This window comes from Capsella rubella, unplaced genomic scaffold (genome assembly GCF_000375325.1).
Source record: "Capsella rubella cultivar Monte Gargano unplaced genomic scaffold, Caprub1_0 scaffold_3, whole genome shotgun sequence".
NCBI classification, from domain to species: Eukaryota; Viridiplantae; Streptophyta; class Magnoliopsida; order Brassicales; family Brassicaceae; genus Capsella; species Capsella rubella.
The window spans coordinates 10,920,736-10,941,787 of NW_006238921.1; the positions used below are offsets into that span (position 1 = coordinate 10,920,736).

Sequence of the window (21,052 nt, forward strand, 5' to 3'; positions counted from 1 at the left end):
TAATACTTGATTTTTTTTTGAAGAATAATCTATCTATATTAACATTTGTGGAGCAAGTTAGAAAATAAATTTTGGGTTTCAACAGTATTTACAAAAAATGCCATTGATATTAATTTTTTTGAAAATAAAATTATAAAACCAATATTTAAAATCTCCTAAAATCTCTCTATAATATTTTTGATATTCCTAAAATAATATGGCTATAAAATCGCCAAACAAAATTGATTCCTACAATATCTCTCTTAAATTTATTAATTTTCCTAAATCAATTTTTGTTTAAAAAAGTAATAATTTAATATTCTAAAAATCGTTTTTAAATTTAAATTCAAAATGTCTATAAAATCTATATTAAACCTACATTTATGGTATGTTGAATTAAATATAATTTTGACCAAAAAACGTATATAGAAAATTAAGGAATATATCAAACACGATCTTGCATAAAATCGGAAAATAATTTACCCATATTCGTTAAATAATTTACAATCATTTACCCATATTTTATAATGATTTATAAAATAATTATGAAAATAGTATTATTTTTGTAACCACAGGTCACGGGTCATGTGATTTATTTTTACATGAAAGTATAAAATGGAGTTTTTACATGAACTTATAAAATGGAGTGTTTTAAAGAAAAAAATCACTTAAATATTATAATACTATTACAAAATAGTATAATTTTTGAAAATGTAGAAGAAAAATTTCAATGTCCATGGGTCATGTGAGAGAGTAGTTTGAGTATATATATATTTATGAGTTGTTTACATACAAAATATTTTAGTCTAAAATCAAATAACTTGAACTAAAAGATGTTATGTCATCATCAATTCATTGTTTTAAATATTATACATATTTAATTAAGTTGATTAAACTATAATTATGTAAAAGTTTGATTGACTCGCGGTCCACGGGTTAAATTATAAAATAAACAATCAAAATACAATTGTACAAGCTTAAATACAAAACAAAACAAACAAAAAATACAACTTATTTTTTTAACAAAAAAATAAGTTATAAAAACTTATCTATCAAAATTAACAAATATAACTTCAAAATTAAAAAATTTAGTTAAAAAAATTGTCCCCGCGGTACACCGCGGGTTAACATCTAGTCTATACTATATAAAAGTTGAGGCTATAAGCTTTTGAGAGCGTCCACATAGGATTTTAAACGACCAATCACGGTTAGACAACTCATTATTTAACATTTTTTAAATTATGACAAATTTTATGCTAAGATTTATTTTGTAAAAAGGCAAATAATAATATATATATATGGAAATAAAAGATATATTTTAAAACATGGAAATATTTCTAAATTTAATATTACTTTTACATAAAAAAAATAAATGATATAAAACTAATCAAAATATAAAAATTTAATTTTTGTTAAATTAAAAACGAAAATACTTAATTTTTATTAAATTTTTAAATTAAAATACTTCAAACTTTATTGTGAATATTTTGTTTAAGTAAATTTCTATTTATAAAAAGTAAAATCGACTTGAATAATTAAGAAAATTAGCCCTAACAATTCAACTATAAATAAAAAGTCTAGACTTTTACATTAGTATCTTTTGCTATTAGTTTCGTAGTTCTGATCTTCTTCTTTTTTGGTGTAGTTTAGATTTTTTGATAATATTTTTTTTTTTGTATTTGCGTTTTTGAATTGTTTCCATGATTTGATTTGCTTATCATCCGTTTATGATTTTGTGTTCCATTCAAGGTTATAATTGTGTTTTTATAGTGTTGTATTATTTTGGTGTGTTTTAATTGTTTAGTGCAATTCTAACTTTTTGTTTTTTACGTTTTGTTTATGTAATAGGAGTATTGATTATATTGGAATCTTTGATTTAAAAAGTCTTTTAATGTAGTAATTGGAGTTGATGTTAGGCAGAAGATGCTAAGGTAAAAAGCACAATCTGATATCTTCATTTGTTTGTTTATTAATTACTGATATCTTGATTATTTGTTTATGAAATTTAGTATGGGTATTCTGGAAATATAAAACTAAGTTACGGTAGAAAGTAAGAAAGACATATAATTTCGAGTTTAGGAGTTTAGATGAACGATGTTGTTTTGAGTAGTTAATTCATTAATTATCAACGATAAATAATTTTAACCAAAATATATCAAATATACCCACGCGTAGCGTGGGTTCAAAACCTAGTACTATATAAAAGTTGAGGCTAGAAGCTTTTTAGAGCGTCCACATAGTATTTTAAACGACCAATCGAGATGAGACATATAGTTAACATTTTTTAAATATAATATTTTTTTCTATAATTAAAATTATGTAAAAAGGAAAACAAAACATATAATATGGAAACAAATAAAATATTTTTTTTTTTGGTGAGAGAGAGGGAGACAAGGCCTCCCTCGTATTATTAAACTAAAAAAAATAAACTTACAACCGCATAAAACGTAAATGTTCAACCCCATTTGCATCCTCCAACAAAATGGAATGCAAAACATCATGGCAAAAATCAAGAGCAAGAAAACCTAAATCCAAAGAGAAAGCATAGTTAGCTAATCCGTCTGCGAGACGAATAGCTTCCCTATACACATGCGTAATTCGAACTATCCAGTCCCGTGAAATAAAGCCATGGCACAACCGTACCAGGAAAGACAGCAGATGATACTCACTTATCCTTGTCCGAAGAAAACCGGCAACCAACTCCGAATCCACCTCTAAATCAATCCGTCTAAAACCTCGTTCCCAAGCAATCACTAGTCCATAGTACACTCCCCACAACTCCGCCATTGGTGCTGAGCATATCCCAATATTCAAAGCAAAGCCACCTAACCACTCCCCGTTGCTATCTCGGACCACTCCACCCGCTGTAGCTGGCCCCGGATTCCCGTGCGACGCCCCGTCCGTGGATAATTTTACCCACCCCGCACCCGGTCTCGTCCATTTCACCAACCTTTCTATTCTATTACTTGACCTTGGTCCTCCCCGTTCATTTACATGAGCTCGTGTGACCTCCAAAGCCAAATCACGCAAGAAACAAACTCTATCCCGACATCTTCCTTGCACCGCAAAGACATTACCACAACGCCACTTCCATCCCCACCAAATCACCATGCTGAATAATGTGGACCAACTGCTCTCACCCAACATCGAATCATCACCCAAGTTATCGAATAACCACTCTAGTAACGACTTCGTAAAAAAGTCACGTCTTCTGGTCGGAGGAACTAAACGAAACCAAACCCCTGACATCGCCGGACAATCTCTCAAAACATGCAAAATCGATTCCATACCTCCTCTACACACTTGACAAACCCCCGAATCCGATATATGCCGCCTTACTCGCTCCATGTTAGTCATAATCACCTGATTACCAACAAGCCACAAAAAAACACAAACCCTCTCGGGAGCTACTACCGCCCAAATCCGACTAAAGAAACGCTCCATAGAAGATTTGTAAGTGTTATCAGCCGATAAAAGAGCATAAGCGGACCGAACACCGAACTCACCATTCAGACTAGCGGACCAAGATATACGATCTCGTAGTCCGAATACACCTTTTATAACCACCGCATACAACCGTTGTATAATTGTCTCAGGAAGGTACAACCTCAATGTCGCCATGTCCCAGCTTGCCTCATCAATCCAGTAATCTTCGACCCTCCTACCTTCTTCCTCAACCGGTAATGGAGTTATAAGGCGTTGCAACAGCAATTCCGCCAACAACCAAACATCGGACCAAAAGAGAATTGATCTCCCATCCCCTGGTACCCAGCTTAAACCATTTAAAACCACATATTTCAGACCGACGCCCACACTACGCCATGTTGACGACCAAGTACCCTTAGGCACCATCCATGAATGATCATGAACATCACCCACCTTATACTTTTTTCGTAAGACTCGTGCCCATAAACTAGTGTCATCACTGAGAAGTCGCCATCCCACCTTAGCTAAAAGAGCCTTATTCATATGTCTTGCCAAACGCAGCCCCACACCACCTTCCGCTTTAGGTTTACAAACTTTTTTCCAAGATAACAGGTGGAGTTTCTTCCTCTCCGCTGTGCCACCCCACAAGAACGTCCCCGACAACTGATCCAAGCTCTCTAAAGTCGATACTGGCATCATAATCGAACTCATAGAATGAACCGGGATAGAAGACAATACTGCTTTAGTTAAAGTAATCCGACTCGCCAGGCTTAACGTACGGGTCTTCCAACCTGCTAACCGTGAAGAAACCTTCTCCAACACTTCACCATACGTCTCCTTGTTAATCCGCTTGTGCAAGATTGGCATCCCTAAATATTTGCCTAATTCTCTTGTAGAACCAATGCCACTATCCATGGTAATTAACCGTTCCATATCTCGGCTAACATTACTCGAGAAAAAGATCTTCGACTTCTCTAGGCTTACTTTTTGACCCGAAGCTAAGCAAAACCTCTCCAATATTCCCCGAATAACACGGACTTGAGCTACAGAGGCTTCCGCAAACAAGATCAAGTCGTCTGCAAAACACACATGGGATAATCTCGGTCCCCCTCTCGATAGAGTAATCGGTTTCCAGCTCCCTTCTCCAACCGCATTATCTATGAGATGACATAACCTCTCAAGACACAACACGAACAAATAGGGCGAGAGAGGATCCCCTTGACGTAACCCCCGAGCTGGCTGAAAAGAATCCGTCTTCTCACCATTCCATAATATAGACATTGACGGATTGGAGACACACTCCATTATTCTACTCGTCCACTCCGCCGATAAACCCGCTGCCTCTAACGTTTCCCTCAAAAAATCCCAACGAATCCGATCATAGGCCTTCTCAAGATCTAATTTCAACAACATCCATCCCTTACGCCCTTTCTTACGCCGCATCGAATGGATTGCCTCTTGAACCACTACTATGTTGTCAATACTTAACGGGATAAAGCTAGCTTGGGCTGGACCAATAAGCTTGGAAATGACCCCCTTAAGGCGAATAACCATCATTTTGGTGATTACCTTGAATAAAACATTACACAAGCTTATCGGTCTAAACTGTGTAATTCGCTCTGGTTTCGAAACTTTTGGTAACAAAACAAGCAAAGCATCATTCGTAGATCTCGGCAGCATCCCGGTATTGAAAAAATCAAGTACAAAGCGTGACGTCGAACTCCCAACAATTTCCCAACAATCTTGGTAAAACATGGGCTGAAAACACCGCAACCACTACCTCCTCCGCCGTAAATGGTCTATTTAAACCATCTTTCTCCGCTGCTGTTAACCCAACAAACTCGGCCATAGGTAAGGACTCCCTCACTTCACTCACATCCTCAAGTGAATATAACTTTGAATAATACGAAAGGGCCAACTTCTCTAACTCTTTCTTATCCACAACCCACCTATCATCCTCTCCTCGCAGCATTTCGATGCGATTCCTCCTCCTGTGAATAATCGTGGAAGTATGAAAGAAGGTCGTATTCCTATCCCCAAGGTAATATACTTCTCCCGCGACTTGTGGAACCATATTGTCTCCTTCTGCTCCAATAAGCTCTCAAAGTCTTTTAATAATTGTTCTTCCCTCACTAAAAGAGAATCTGACTGATGAACGTCCAACAACTCTTGTACCTCCTTGATCTCGGCCATCAACTTCTCTTTCCGATTATTAACATCACCAAAAACATCCTTATTCCATTTCTTCAGTTTCCACTTTAGTTTACTCAAAGCCTCTAGAGTTGGAATACCCGGATCCCAAGAAGCCGATAACATCTCCTTGAAACTTGCATGGCTCAACCAAGCCGCCTCAAAACGGATAGGCCTCTGTCTTGGATCCATATCTTCTCGTGGGCAAAGTTGAACATAAAGGGGTGGATGATCCGAAGATAGAAAGGGAAGATGGGAGACAACTGCCTCTGGCCATTTTAACCGTGCATGACCACAACAAAACACTCGATCAAGACGTTTAGCTATAAACGTACTCTCCACACGGCCACGCTTCCAAGTATATTTGTTACCTTTGAAGCCCAAATCTATTAATGAAAGATCATTCACCCATTCACCAAAGGCTAAAGAGTCCGATGAAAGTCTTCCATTCCCCCCAGTTCTCTCATCCAGCATTAAAATGGTATTGAAGTCCCCCCCTATAATTAAGGGACCCTCCACCCCGCGGACCACGACCCGTAACTCCTCCCATAAGCCGCTCTGACGACTAACAGTTGGCGCCGCATAAACCACAACCAAAGTCAAATACTCCTCACCATTAACCAACTTTACACAAATATATTGGCTAGAAGATGATATCACTTCCACACTCCCAACACCCGACCTCCACAACAACCATAACCCGCCACTTTGACCTACCGCATCCACTCTAAACGAGTTCTCTAGACCCACACGCTGACAAATACTACTTGCTCTCTCCCCTTCAGCATGCGTCTCAAACAAAGCAACCACATCCGTGTCATACTTCTTCAACATATATCTTATTGAACGTCGAAAGTTGGGTTTATTCGCCCCCTGACAATTCCATAATAAACAATTCATCATTATAGCTTGAAAAGCATAAAGAACAGCCGGGGAAAATTGTTATTTATCCCCATCAACGCCATCGGCGACCAACAAACTCTCATGGAGGACTACCTCTAAAGAAGAAGTCTCAACTTCTTTTCCATTAGTAAGCTCCATGTTATCCTCCAAAATCTGCAACGGTCTCCTCTCTCCCGCTACACCCTCACTATCCAACAAATACGAGCCTTCCTCCCGACCAACACTCTCATTATCTAGCCGGAGACGTTTCCCGGAAGTTTCGGTTATCATCTCCCCCTTCGTTGGACCAAAAACCAAACCACGCATAGGAACATTGCGTCGCAGATTCTTTCCTTTAGCACTAGCATGACGTATTCCTTTAGTACCACCAATTCTCTTCTCTACTCCTCTTTCTCGGAAACCACTCTTATCCCATGCTCCCGTTCCAGTTATTCTCCTCAAGTCCCCTTGACGCACAACATTCGGGTTATTCTCATTCTCTTTATTAGCCTCACTCATACCAACCTCATCCGTCATCTCCTTCACTCCCAACTCTCTCTCTAAACCACTAAAACGATTCGAGGTATCAATTACTCCAACCACACCTCCACTAGCAATGTCAATCTTGTCTTGTACTGGTACTTGCGCACTCAAACTTCCTGTCACAGACCCAACCGGTTTGTTTACCACTCTTCTACTCCGGCCTCGGGCCTCTGTGAAGCCTTGATCATCCCTCTCACCACTACTTTGTCTCGTATCCACTTCTTGTGAACTCCTTGGGATCTGTGGCATGATAACTCTCTTTGGACAACCGCTAACCATATGTCCATACACACCACACGTCGGACATATGTGAGTCAACCCTTCATAGGACACATGATACCGTTCACCATTGATCAACAATGACCCCTTCAGAGGATCCCGCAAATTTACCTCCACACACACACGTACAAACCGTGCTCGCTCCATCTTCAACGTCGTCATGTCCACTCTAAGAGGCTTCCCGAGCCCTTCATCAAACCCCATAAGAATTGCACGGTGATAAAATATCACCGGAATATGCGATATTCTGACCCACACTGGCGTAGTCACAATATCATCACAAAGCGGATCAAACTCGGGAGACCAAGCTTTCACCATCAAAATACTACCAAGAACCCTCCAAGGACCTCCGGTCATTGCAGCTAGATAATCCTCCTCTGCATCAAACATAACCATAAAAAACTGTCTTGGTAGATCCACCACACACATACCCCCTGTCGGCTTCCACAACTCCCTTAACTTTCTATTAAACGACTCCACCGTGACGTGACGACCCAAAACATTTACTATCATACACTGCTTGTATAGACCATTCATAGCCTCTACCACCTCCTGTCCAACAGTGATTACCGGCTCCCCGTGAACCCCGTTTGGAAACTCCAACCGCATCCTAGCTGTTCAATGCCTTGGAACCAGAAGTTCTTGATTACATGTCGACTCTTTTTCTGGTAAAAACCATTGGGTGGTTAGACTTGAGGCCTAAATCATCCTTTTGTGGCAAGTTTCGTGCTCATTGTGGATAGGACGATGGAATCTTTTTCTTTGGGAGTACTCTTGATGGTTTGCTGTCCGTTGTGAGGAGATCAGGTGACCAATGCGGTGTATCTTATGGATATTCTTAAGAATGTAAACAAAAGTTATTTTATGTTCAAAAGAAATACGGTTTTAGTTGAAATAGTCTGAATTAATGAAATAAGAACATAACAAGGTAGATTTCTCCAATGCCATAACAATATTATTTCTTTATTTTCGATGAAAGAGGAATGACAATGGGATTAGTATAGCTTATGAGAGGTCCAATGTTTATGTATTTTTTGTAATGTAATTTTATAGTTTTAGTCAAAATATATTTCTCCATCTAAAAAATTGATTTGCTAATAGCAAATCTTATAAATAAATTAAAAAAAACATGTACATATACATGTATGTCCAAATGAGTACGTAATTTCTTAGTTTAGTTTCTTAATTTATTTTAAAATTATATTGTTGTATATTATATGGGAACTAATTTACTAATAGCAAATAACCAAGGAAAAAATTATCTGGGTTTAATATGTTTAAATTTTAATCTTAGAATATTTTTATACTAAAATCTAATAAATACCAAAAATGATACTTATGTTCAAAAACCCCAAAAACTATTTTTTGAAGAAAAAAATTCGATAAAGGTAAACCCGCGCTACGCGCGGGTGAAAGACCTAGTCTATACTATATAAAAGTTGAAGCTATAAGCTTTTGAGGGCGTCCACATAGGATTTTAAACGACCAATCAGGATTAAACATCTAATTAATTAACATTTTTCCATCTAATTAATTAAAAATTTTAAATTCTATTTCTTTTCTTATAAAAAATATAAATAAAAAGGAAAATCGAAATATAAAGAAAAAAGAGAATTGTAAACTTTTGAAAAACAATATACAAAATATATATAATTTACATTTCTTATTCTTACTTTCTTAATCTATTTATTTTTTAACCTAAAAAAGAATATTAACAAAAATATATATTCGATTAACGCTACATCTTTTCAGTATAAATAATAACAAGAGGCATCACATTTGATCATATATTTTAAGTTGTATTTTCCAAGCTGTCAGCCACAATTAGAGTTGATTACAATTCTAAAAATTTTGGATCTGAAGAAAAAATTTCAATGAAATCAGAAACAAGAAAAATAGGCTAGGTGTCGCTCTGATTTCGGGAAAATATGGGCTGGAGTATATGCTAAGAATCAGCACATATCATTAGATCATCAGAGTTTCTATGTCAAGCAGCATGATTCCAAAGATTTAAGCATAAAATGTATGTTTTCTTGGAGGACTATAACGGGAAAATAGCAAAAATCAACCCCGAGTATTTACTGGCGGTATTTTCATACCCAAACTACGATACCCCGCAAATAGCAACCTAAACACACAAAAATTCAAATTCTCAACCTAAACTATATGAAATCAGCCAAAATGAACATATATCAAAATGGTGCTAGTTAACCACTTAACGGCGCTGAGTTAGCCGACACCGTGGCAATGACAGGATATCAAAGTTGAGTAATATGACGTCGTTTCGTGAGTTTAGGATTTCAAATTGAAGATTCGATGAGTGTTTGCTTTAGCATTTCTTTGATTCGAGAACCCTTAACTCACAAACGACGTCATATTAGTCAACACAAATGTTCCGACATTACCATGGTGTCGATTGACTCATCGCCGATAAGTGGTTAACTAACAGCGTTTAATATATGTTGATTTTGGCTGATTTCATATAGTTTAGGTTGAGAATTTGAAAATTTTGTGAGTTTAAGTTGCTATTTGTCGGATATCGTAGTTTGGGTATAAAAATACCGTCAGCAAAAAGTTTGGATTGATTTTTGCTATTTTCCGGACTATAACTTCATGTTTAAAAAAACAAAAATTGAACCTGATTTATGTTTTCTTAAACACCATTTTTTTTTTTGCTGCAGTTCAAGCTAATTCCAGCTAATTCCATTTATTTTTTCTCTATATAGAACGTGTGTAATAAAAAGGCGTCGTGATTGTTTGAAGAAAAAATGATGAAACGAAGAGAATACCGTGTATCATTTAAGTGCAAAATTACATCAAGTATAGATGGTTGTTATGGCCCAAATACAGGTTTCGTGGCGGAAATTAAAGATATTAGTGAGAGAAAGCATAGAAAAGATCTGCTTCGTGCCATTGATGTTGAAATTAGGCCCTCTTTCACCCCAAATGTAAATTTCATATCAACTTATTAAGTATTACCGTGAAGAAATAAGTGCTGTTGAACAGTCAAATAAATTCATGAAGCTATGAGTAACATTAATGGTGCCCATGATTGTCGTTCCTTCTAGGTCTCAAACTAATGAGACAATGAAAGATGTTGGAAAGATCGAAGACAACTAAGAGCACCATTATGCATGTGAGGTGGTGAGGGAAAACACTGGACAGTTTTAAACCTTATATAAAAAGAAACAACATGATTTACTTCTATTTAAGTAAACCATTAGTAGCTCCAAAAACGCCTAAGAAAAAAACCCTAAAGTACAAGGAAATGCACCCAGCCCTCAATATTGGTGATCAACTGTAGTTCCCACCCCAACATCCTCTCTTCCTCACCAACGACTTGATAGATACATGTGATTTGTCCATGTGATTTGTGTGGACATATACTATTTTTGCCATTATATATATTAAAAATGTGAAAAGATGAGTGTGAGGAAAAATAAGAAGACATATGTATGCGCTTAATTAAATATGAGAAAACAAGATTGATTCATGATTCTTTTGATCTTATTTTTTATTCTTTAACAAAAACATTTTTTTTTAATTTTTAAAAGTGTGTATCTGAAATGAATTTTTATGCCTTAATAGTAAATTAACTTTTTGTATAAAATTTTTGTAACTATCATCAATCAAATATAACTTTTACCAAAATATATCAAATAAACCCACGCGTAGCATGGGTTCACAACCTAGTCTATACTATATAAAAGTTGAGGCTATAAGCTTTTGAGAGCGTCTACATAGGATTTTAAACGACCAATCGGGAATAGACATCTCAATATTTAACAATTTTTAATTTACGAAAATTTCTTTATTAATTTTTTTATGTAAAAAGGAAAATAATAAGATTATGGACATAAAAGATATATTATAAAATATGGAGATATTTCTAAATTTAATATTTCATTTTCATAATAAATAAATGATATAAAAATAATCAAAATGCAAAATTTTAATTTTTGTTAAATTTAAAAACGAAAATACTGAGTTTTGTTTATTAAATTACCTAATAATTTATTGTGAATATTGTGTTTGAGTAAATTTCTACTTTAAAAAGTAAAATCGAGTTGGATAATTATACTGGTTAAGCCCTAATAGTTCAACTATAAATATAGAGTCTCGACCTTTAAATTAGTACACGGCTCCATTAGTTTCGTAGTTCTAACTTTTTTTTTAAAAATTCTTTTTTTTTTTTGGTGTAGTTCATATTTTGATAATATGATTTTCTTTATATTTACATTTTTCGAATAGTTTCTATTATTCGAGTCTTATCACCCATTTATGAGTTTTTAATTCTATTCGAAGTTATAATTTTGTTTTAATGTTGTATTATTTTTGCCTTGTTTTGGTTGTTTATTGCAATTCTAACTCTTTAAATGGTTTATGTAAGGAGTATTGTCTATATTGGGATATTCGATCAGGAAAGTTTTTTTAATGAAGAAATTGGAGATAATGCTAGGAATATATGTTTGTTTGTTGGTTTGTTTTTTTAATTATTTATTGATATCTTGGTTAGTTACTTTGTTTGTTGTTTTTATGAAATTTGGTATGAATATTTTTGAAACATAAAACTAAGTTATGGCAGAAAAGCATATAATTTAGAATTTCAAATTTTAGATGGACGATGTTTTTTTGAGTAGTTAATTCATTAATTGTCAATCATAAATAGTTTTGAATAGTTTTCATAAATAGTTTTGATTATTTATTGCAATTCTAACCTTTTTAATGGTTTATGTAAGGAGTATTGTCTATATTGGGATATTCGGTCGGGAAAGTTTTTTTAATGAAGAAATTGGAGATGATGCTAGGAATATATATTTATTTATTTGTTTGTTTGTTTATTATTTATTGATATCTTCGTTAGTTAGTTTGTCTTTTGTTTATGAAATTTGGTATGAGTATTCTTAAAACAGAAAACTAAGTTATGTTAGAAAGGCATCTAACTTTGAGTTTAGGAGTTTAGATGGATCGACGTTGTTTCGAGTAGTTAATTCATTAATCGTCAATCATAAAAATAAAATTAATCGAAATATATAATTGAACTTTTATTAATTTTAAAAACGAAAATACTTAATTTTTTGTTAATTTTTATGTTAAAATATTTCAAAATTTATTGTGAATATTGTGTTTGAGTAAAATTTTCTATTTTTAAAAAGTAAAACTAAGTTGGATAATTATGCAGTTAGCCCTAACAATTCAATAATAAATATAGAATCTCGACCTCTACATTAATATCTGGTTCCATTAGTTTCGTATTCTGATTTTTGTTGTTGTTGGTGTAGCTCATATTTTAGATAATATGATTTTCTTTGTATTTTGCGTTTTTTGAATTGTTTGTATTATTTGAATTGCTTATCATTTGTTTATGTTTTTTTATTACATTCAAGATTATATCTGTGTTTTTAGTGGTGTTGTATTATTTTTCTGTGTGTTTAATTGTTTAGTGCAATTCTAACTTTTTTTCTTTTTTATGGTTTATGTAATAGGAGTATTGTCTATATTGGGATCTTTGATCGGGAAACTCTTAAAATATAGTAATTGGAGATGATGTTAGGTCGATGATGCTAAGGTAAAAACCACAATCCGATATCTTTATTTGTTTTTTAATTATTTATTGATATCTTGGTTAGTTACTGTGTTTGTTGTTTTTATGAAATTTGGTATGCGTATTTTTGAAACATTAAACTAAGTTATATAATTTCGAATTTAAAATTTTAGATGGACGATGTTGTTTTTTTAAGTAGTTAATTCATTAATCGTCAATCATAAATAATTTTCGCAAAATTATATTGATATACCCACGCGTATAATAAAAACGTACAATTTAATATCTATAATAATAAATATTGTCATTTTCCTACATACGTTCTCTCAACAAAAAAAAAATATATTCTAATTTTACCCTTATTCACTTCTACTTATTATTAATGAATAAAGAACTATATTTTACTTTCCTACTAGACTATTAACCTGCGCTACGCGCGGATATATGTATATCGATTTTTTCAAATAGGTTTGTAGTGTCATATAGTATGCAACAGTACTATAATTATTTTTAATTAATTCTTCCAAGATAAATATTATTTCATTTATATTTAAGTATCATTGTATCTTTTTCTCAAAAACAGTTTTGATAAAAATAAACAAAAAATCGTATATGGATAATGAAAAAAAAAATAGTTACTTGAATTGCTCGTTGTGCTCGTCTTTGTCCTCTTGCGATAACTAATTTTTACTAAACGAACCTCTTCAAGATACTCACAATGTTCTCTATGGTGGTCGATCCATACACACAACTGTCTTATCTATCTTATTATTTTTGCAGCCTTTGTTTCTTAACACAATCAATTACTGGTTTATTACAAAACATGACCTTCAAAAATGACTTTAGCAAACTATTTCATTAAGGTTAAATGGGATAATAACCTTTCCGGGTCGGTTTAGACGTTTTTAATAAAGACCCGATTTCAGTATTTGGACACACACATTGGAAATACACACCTTGCTATTGGGCTTTTCGTTTAAGTTTTTCCATAACACATATGAGATAAAAGATTAAAATGCTAATGGGCTTCTATAGTGGTTTTGAAATAGTAAACGATTGATATGTCTACAATACCAACCGAAATACGTGCTCCTAAATAAACTTCTTGCGTTATATTGCAAGAATCGTGGTATTAAAATCACTTTCTAAGTTTAACTATATAATACCTCCCCAAGTTAATCAATTACTCAAATCTATATTTATTTCCCCATACCATAATATGGTCGAGATTTGTAATTGAAAGGAAAAGTATTTACTAAATAGCATGATTGTAGGGCTTGATTGTAATCAAATCCTTGGCATGTTTAAAACTTTCTATAAATTTATGAGGCCGACCTAACTCAACATAAAGAAGCCCTACACTATGTATCCTTCACTATATATATATATCACATATAACATCGGCAAACATTACACACCTTACACCACATCGATTCAATCTCTAGCACACATAAGTTTCTAATACTCTTACAATGGCTGCATCATTCACTTTCTTACCTGACGTCCGCCCTTACAAGACCGCATGGAGGGTCCAGGTTAAAATCCTTCACACTTGGCGCCAATATACGAGCATGACCGGTGAAACCTTAGAGTTGATTGTTTATGATGACAAGGTTAGTACTTAACTGCTCATTTAACGACAGTTTACACCATGTCTTCAATCTGTTCCGCCATTACTAAAATGTCTTTTGTTTGTATTTTTAGGGTTCTAAGATTCATGCCGCCGTGAAAAAAGATCTGGTGAATCGTTACGTGCATAATCTCCCTGTCGATGAATGGAGGTTTATTGAGAAATTCCAACTCACCCATGCCTCTGGAGAGTTCCGCCCAACAAACCATCTTTCTAAGATGGTTTTCATCAACGGCGCCGTCGTGACAAATGAGTGATCCTGTCTCTAACTCGAACTTTCTGTCCTTGGCTAAGTTCTCGAAATTACAGAGTGGAGACCTCAATCCATCTATGTTGATTGATACATTAAAAACTTCCATTCAATTTTCGTTTTTCTTATATTCGTTTATGTTAATAAGCTGGAGATTGAAGCAAATAAGATTTTCTTTACATTCATTTTTCTTTCATTCCTTAATGTTAATAAGCTGCGATAGAAACAAATTATATATTCTTACATTCGTTGTTGTTACATTCCCTTACAATCGCAGTTCTTACATTCCTTCGTATATTTTGTCGTAGATGTGATGGGTCAGATCGTAAATATTGGTGAGATAGAAACTATCGAAGCTAATAATAAGCCAACTACGAAGATTGACTTCGAACTGCGAGACAAAAAGTAAGTTATTTATTTATGAGATCTAAGTAACATAAAAACATTCGTGTATAAACCTGTAGTATTAACACAAATATGCATGTGTAATAAAATAGGGATGACAGAATGACATGTACTTTGTAGGGTGCATTTGCATCACCCGTACACAATCGGGTCTTTGCTGGTAAAGTAGTTGTGTTCGGAGGTGATTTCAGACAGATTTTACCAGTGATAAATGGTGCAGGGCGAGCAGAGATATTGCTAGCAGCTCTCAGTTCGTCTAATCTTTGGGATCGCTGTAAGGTTTTGAAATTGACTAAGAATATGTGTCTACTGCAGAGTAACATAAGTCAAAACAAAGCCAAAGATATCCAAGATTTTTCAGACTGGTTATTGGACGTTGGTGATGGTAAGATTTCTGAACCAAACGACGGTGATGCTTTGATAGACATTCCAAAAGACTTTTTGATTACAGAAGCAAACAGCCCTATTGAAGATATATATACTGAAATTTATGGTGATCATGGGATGTTTGAAAAGAATGTTGATGCGAAATTCTATCAGGAAAGAGCTATATTGGCACCAACGAATGATGACGTCAACATCATAAATCAGTATATGCTAGAGAAATTGGATAGTAAGTATCTTAACTGTTGTTATTTTTTTGTTCCGCCATAGTCTCCTCTTTATAAGCATGAATAACTGAAATTATTTCTTTTATCATGATTTATACAGGTGAGGTGATGGAGTATTTGAGTGCTGATAGTATTGAACCTACTCATACGGACTCTTTGACAAATCCTGTGATTACACCTGATTTTTTAAACAATATCTAGCTATCAGGTTTGCCTCATCATTCTTTGCGATTATAAAAAGGTGCTCATGTTATGTTGCTAAGGAATATTGATCCTAAGGGTGACCTATGTAATGGGACTAGACTTAGATTACACAAATGGATAATCATGTTGTTGAAGCAAGAGTGATCATAGGTGATAGGGCTGGGGATATTGTGCTAATACCATAGATTGTCGTCACACCAACAGACACCAAACTGCCATCAAAGATGAGACAAAGACAATTTTGTTATCTGTCGCTTTTGCTATGACTATCAATAAAAGCCAGGGACAATCTCTAGAGCATGTGGGTATATATTTGCCTAAACCAGTATTCTCACATGGTCAGTTGTACGTTGCGTTGTCTAGAGTAACTTCAAAGAAAGGATTGAAGATTTTGATTATCAACAAAGAAGGAAAGGTAGATACACAAACAACCAACGTTGTCTACAAAGAGGTGTTTCAGAATTTGGGAAACTAAGAGTACGTTACAAAAATAGAGTTTCAACTTCGTTTTACCATGTGTGTGTTCTGATTGTCTTTAAACAGATTTTAAACCAATAAGACTTATTCCGTTTTTGTGTTGTGTGGGAGAAATGTTCGGTGCCCATGGAAGCATAATTGAAGGAAGACCAATTATCATAGTTAGATTACGACCAATTATCATAGTTAGATTACTTCCAATCACCAACGTTGTCTACAAAGAGGCGTTTTATAAGTTGGGAAACTAAGTGTACATTAAAAAAATACAGTTTCAACTTCGTTTTACCATGTGTGTGTTCTTATTGTCCTTAAACAGATTTTAAACCAATAAGGCTTATTCCGTTTTTCTGTTGTGTAGGAGAAATATTCGGTGCCAATGGAAGCATAATTGAATGAATACCAATTATCATAGTTAGATTACTTCATCGCTTAGCATTATATGCATCTAATATATCTTAAGCTTGGTAAACACTGGCCAATAACATTAAATTATCACATCAATACATTGGTTTTCCAAGTTCAATTAAAAAAATTGCCCAGCCAATTGTAATTAATTGCAAGTTTACCTTTTGTAAAGCATGACTTGTGAGGTGCTACAGCTACATTTCTCCCACCAGTACATGTAATCTTCTAAGCACTACAAAGACAGATTATAATTTCTTAGTTCTTCCATCTGAGCACCTACAAAAGATGTAGAACACAATGCGTAGTTAACCATTGTAGTTAAACATTACGTTTTTATATAAGAGAAACACAAGACGGTGGAATATATTCCAACCAAATCAGAGTTGAACTGTCCATATAAACTTTTATACATACATTAATTTTAAGCTAATATTAAACTCATTAGCCTAACGTTTCCCATCCCCTATTAACAGGTTCATCTTTGCATTGTTAATATTAGGTTGTGTAAATCCAGTTTAAAAAAAAAACCCATGGAACAATCTTAATTCTCTAACAATAAGATGAAGAGTTTTTATTAAAGATGTATTCATTAGATAGATACTCAGACACTATGTTTTATGATTACAGTAATTTAATCAATATAGGTCTTTTAATGTGCATATTATTTAAGTACATGTTAAGAACTGTCTTAATAGACTATGCTAACTATATATCAGACTCCATGACTCTGGACATTGAGATAAGAGAACTGTTGGCAAACATGTCAGACATTTATATATATTGATCATATTCTGTTGAATGATAAAACATGGTCTCCCTAATGCATGAGTTGATCAACAGGACGCCTTTATAAACATAGTTTGCCTTTAATTGTGTACATAGTAAGATACAGTACTGATTTATATAAACATATAAACACATACTATTTATTAAGGATGTTTCTATATGAGACAAAGTGAGTAGATTATATGATGTCAATAATGTATGATATTTGGAATATATATAATCATAACTTTCCAACTTGATTCTTCCATGAAATAACTATCAAAATAATTAAACTTTGTGATAGACCAATATTATTTGAAAACAGCGGGTTTTAAACGCTTAGAAGTACTTTTAACTGTTAAAATTTAAATGGCTTAAAATGTCTCTGGGAGAATAATAACAATTGTAACGTTTGGTTCGTTTCTTTTTTATAAACAGAGTAACCAACAGTTAGTTTGTGCATACGTACATTGAAGTAATATTTATGTGATATGTGTTGAATATAAATGTACAGCACATTGAAAAACGAAACAATGTAGGGGATACATAGCAGAATTGGTCAAACAAGATTATTAAATTTTGTGGTTAATTTCTATACGTTTCAGAGTATCACGTGTTAAAGACATATTCAACCTATTCTGTCATTGTTCAGTCAATAAATTTTGTACATTACTCTCTCCTTTTAATACCCTACTGAATCACGACCGCAAGTAGAAAAACGTATTTTACTATAAAGACAACAAATGGCATAATGTGTAGTCTTTTCAATGCTGACACCAATGAGTCAAGAGTTTGAATTATAAAATGTTTAATATGAAAATGTAAAATTGCTGAAATTTTTGGAAAGGCAAAAGTATGGAAATGAACACTCATATGCTCCTATAAATACAAGGCCTTGGCCAGTTTTCTAAATTTAACAAAAAAGAAAGAATATACGCCACTTTCCATCTTCTTACAAAACCACGACATTCCAAAACAACCACAATTCATGGCTCATCTTAACTATCTTGGTGATCTACAAATACATTCTACAAACTGGTGTGGGTTTGTGAAGGTTTGTCCATATGGAAGCCCATACGCGATTCTTTGGGGAAGAGGAAGGAGATGATATTAGTTAATACAAGTGTAATAATCTTGTTTTTCCTTTATATATGTTTCTTATTTGATAAATACTCACAGAAATTTTAGAGCAAAAATAATTGTGTTTTTTTTATAAAAGGGATGCATGATTGATGCAACAATTCCTTACATTAGATATGATCAACCATTTCATAATATAATAATAGAGGGTAACTGGTATCTACTGAAGAATTTTCACATTTCCCTTAATGATTTACCCATCAGAAATTCACATCATCATCTAAAATTAACTATTGTATCAAACACATTTATGAATGAGGTTAACGAAAAATCTCGTAGTGATTTTTCAACTTCACTTCACATACCAAAATTTGGACTGCCCAAGAGGAAGACAAAAAATTTTGCGTAGATATGTTATCAATATAATATTGTATTTAAACAGAAAAAATCTTGATGTATTACATAGGCTAAAAATTCAATATTTGAACGTTTGTTATATAAACTACAACTCGTCTCCTAATAAAAATGCAGATGTGTGTGGAATTTTATCTAATGTGTCTAAAATCCGTGAAATTAATTGGGTGGACGGAGAAAATGGGTATAGGTAGCCCTGGGCAAAAAGCCCGTACCCGAAGCCCAAACCCGAGCCCGGCCCGTTAGGCCCGTACCGAACCCAAACCCGATTAAAGAAGATACCCGATCGGGTTTTGGTTTTGAAACTTTCGGGTTCGGGTTCGGGTTCGGGTAAACCCGAAAACCCGAACATATCCGAAAACCCGATTTCATTCTTTTGTTGATCGATTTCATTGCCCAGAACTAGCATATACTCGAATCGAAGTTCCCAGTTTCATCCCCGATTTCATTCCTTTTCTTGTTTGTCTATGTCTCTCTCTCTGTCTTGTACGAACCGTTTGCATCAATTTTTCTGTTTTTCTGGAGTTTGCATCAATTTATCTCTGTAAAGGTCAGTGGAGATTGATCTCTGTGTTTGAATTCAGTGTAAATTCCATTTGTTTTTTGATTGAGTTCCATTGATGACGAAGCTCGTCGAGTTCCTTTCTGAGATTTGGTCTGCAAATGATTTTATTTTTAAAAGGGAGAATATGTAAAAATCTGGGTATTGTCTTGAAATTTTGAGCGTGAAGTCAGTCTTAATTTGTTTATTTATTGGATTACTGAACAAAAGATTTGAAGTGTTGAGATTTACGCAGTCTGAGTTCTTTGTGTTCGAGCCTTGGTCGTTTAGATTCTTAGTTTTATAGCTTTTGGTCACTAGTTTTAGTGATTGAAACTTTGAATACCACGAATTAAAATGCTTTGGTCTGATCCAAGCAAAGATGTCTAAGGTTGGGCCGTTGGGGAATGAATGACCGTGGCGTCTCTTACACCATGTAAGTTACACGTTTGGACTTGACAAAGTTGCAGAATTTTTAATAAAGAATGATATGGATCTCATCTGTCGTACCCATCAAGTTGGTCTACACAATATTCATGTTTCTCTTTGCTAAAAAATGTCGCTGTATTTCTAATAAAAATCTTTGTTGTCATCCTCGCAGGTTGTAGAGGATGGATATGAGTTCTTTGCTGATAGACAGCTTGTTACTATCTTTTCTGCTCCTAACTACTGTGGTGAATTTGACAATGCTGATGTAGTTCAAGTCCCATTTACTAACTTATGCCGAGTTGAGTGTTTCACTTCCTGATTCAGATTTTTGGATTGTAAAAATGGTTCATCAGATCTAACTGATGTGTGGTTTCTTCTCAAAATGACACTAGCTCCTCTTTTGCATACATAAATTCTTTAAAAATATGACTGATTAAAACGGAAGTGTATTCGTTTTCTTTGCTAAAGTTTTAAACTTTGTGAATATGAGCTGAGAGCTTGATCTCAGATTTAGAACCAGCTGTGAGGTTTAATGCCATTTGGCAATTTTGCTACAAAGTATACGTAAGATTTTCAAGCCTTTTATATATAACCGAACCCGAGCCCGCCCGAAGATGTATGTATACCCGAATGGGCTTTAGAAGTCTAAACCCGAAAACCCGAGAACCCGAAAAACCCGGCCCGAGCCCGAACGGGCCCCCGAACGCCCAGGGCTAGGTATAGGAATGCTGAAAGTGTAATAACCTTCAAAATGAAAGATGACAGGTAACTCTAGAGCTAAAAACTTTTCGTTTCTTTTATTATATTTTGTATATTTTTATACACATTTGGTTTTGACATACTTATGCTCTATATAAGCAAAAACGATATAGAGTGTGTAGCGGTCAAGAAATCCGCGAAAGAATTCGATGAGCACTGGGATACTATTGTTCATAATATTTATCATGAAAATGAACAAATTATGTGTGTTTTACGTTTCTGGAGGATTGGACAGTTT

General features: G+C 34.1%; 2 protein-coding genes and 1 long non-coding RNA gene across 3 annotated transcripts; 2 read left to right on the forward strand and 1 right to left on the reverse strand.

Moving 5' to 3' along the window:
• Positions 1-2,409: 2,409 nt before the first annotated feature.
• LOC17891465 lies at positions 2,410-7,908 on the reverse strand. The gene is given in 5 exon segments (XM_006299125.2): positions 2,410-5,170; positions 5,172-5,448; positions 5,451-5,660; positions 5,787-6,468; positions 6,592-7,908. Coding segments are annotated over 5 exon segments (5,247 nt in total).
• Positions 7,909-14,316: 6,408 nt separating this feature from the next.
• On the forward strand, positions 14,317-15,941 carry LOC17891499. The gene is made up of 4 exons (XM_023786134.1): positions 14,317-14,457; positions 14,549-14,695; positions 15,250-15,742; positions 15,841-15,941. Exons 1-4 carry the CDS (start codon positions 14,317-14,319, stop codon positions 15,939-15,941), a joined length of 882 nt encoding a protein of 293 aa, XP_023641902.1.
• A 3,599-nt stretch (positions 15,942-19,540) lies between these two features.
• On the forward strand, positions 19,541-20,541 carry LOC111831687. The gene is made up of 2 exons (XR_002834801.1): positions 19,541-20,062; positions 20,228-20,541. It is a non-coding gene; the product is annotated as an uncharacterized LOC111831687 (long non-coding RNA).
• Positions 20,542-21,052: the final 511 nt, after the last annotated feature.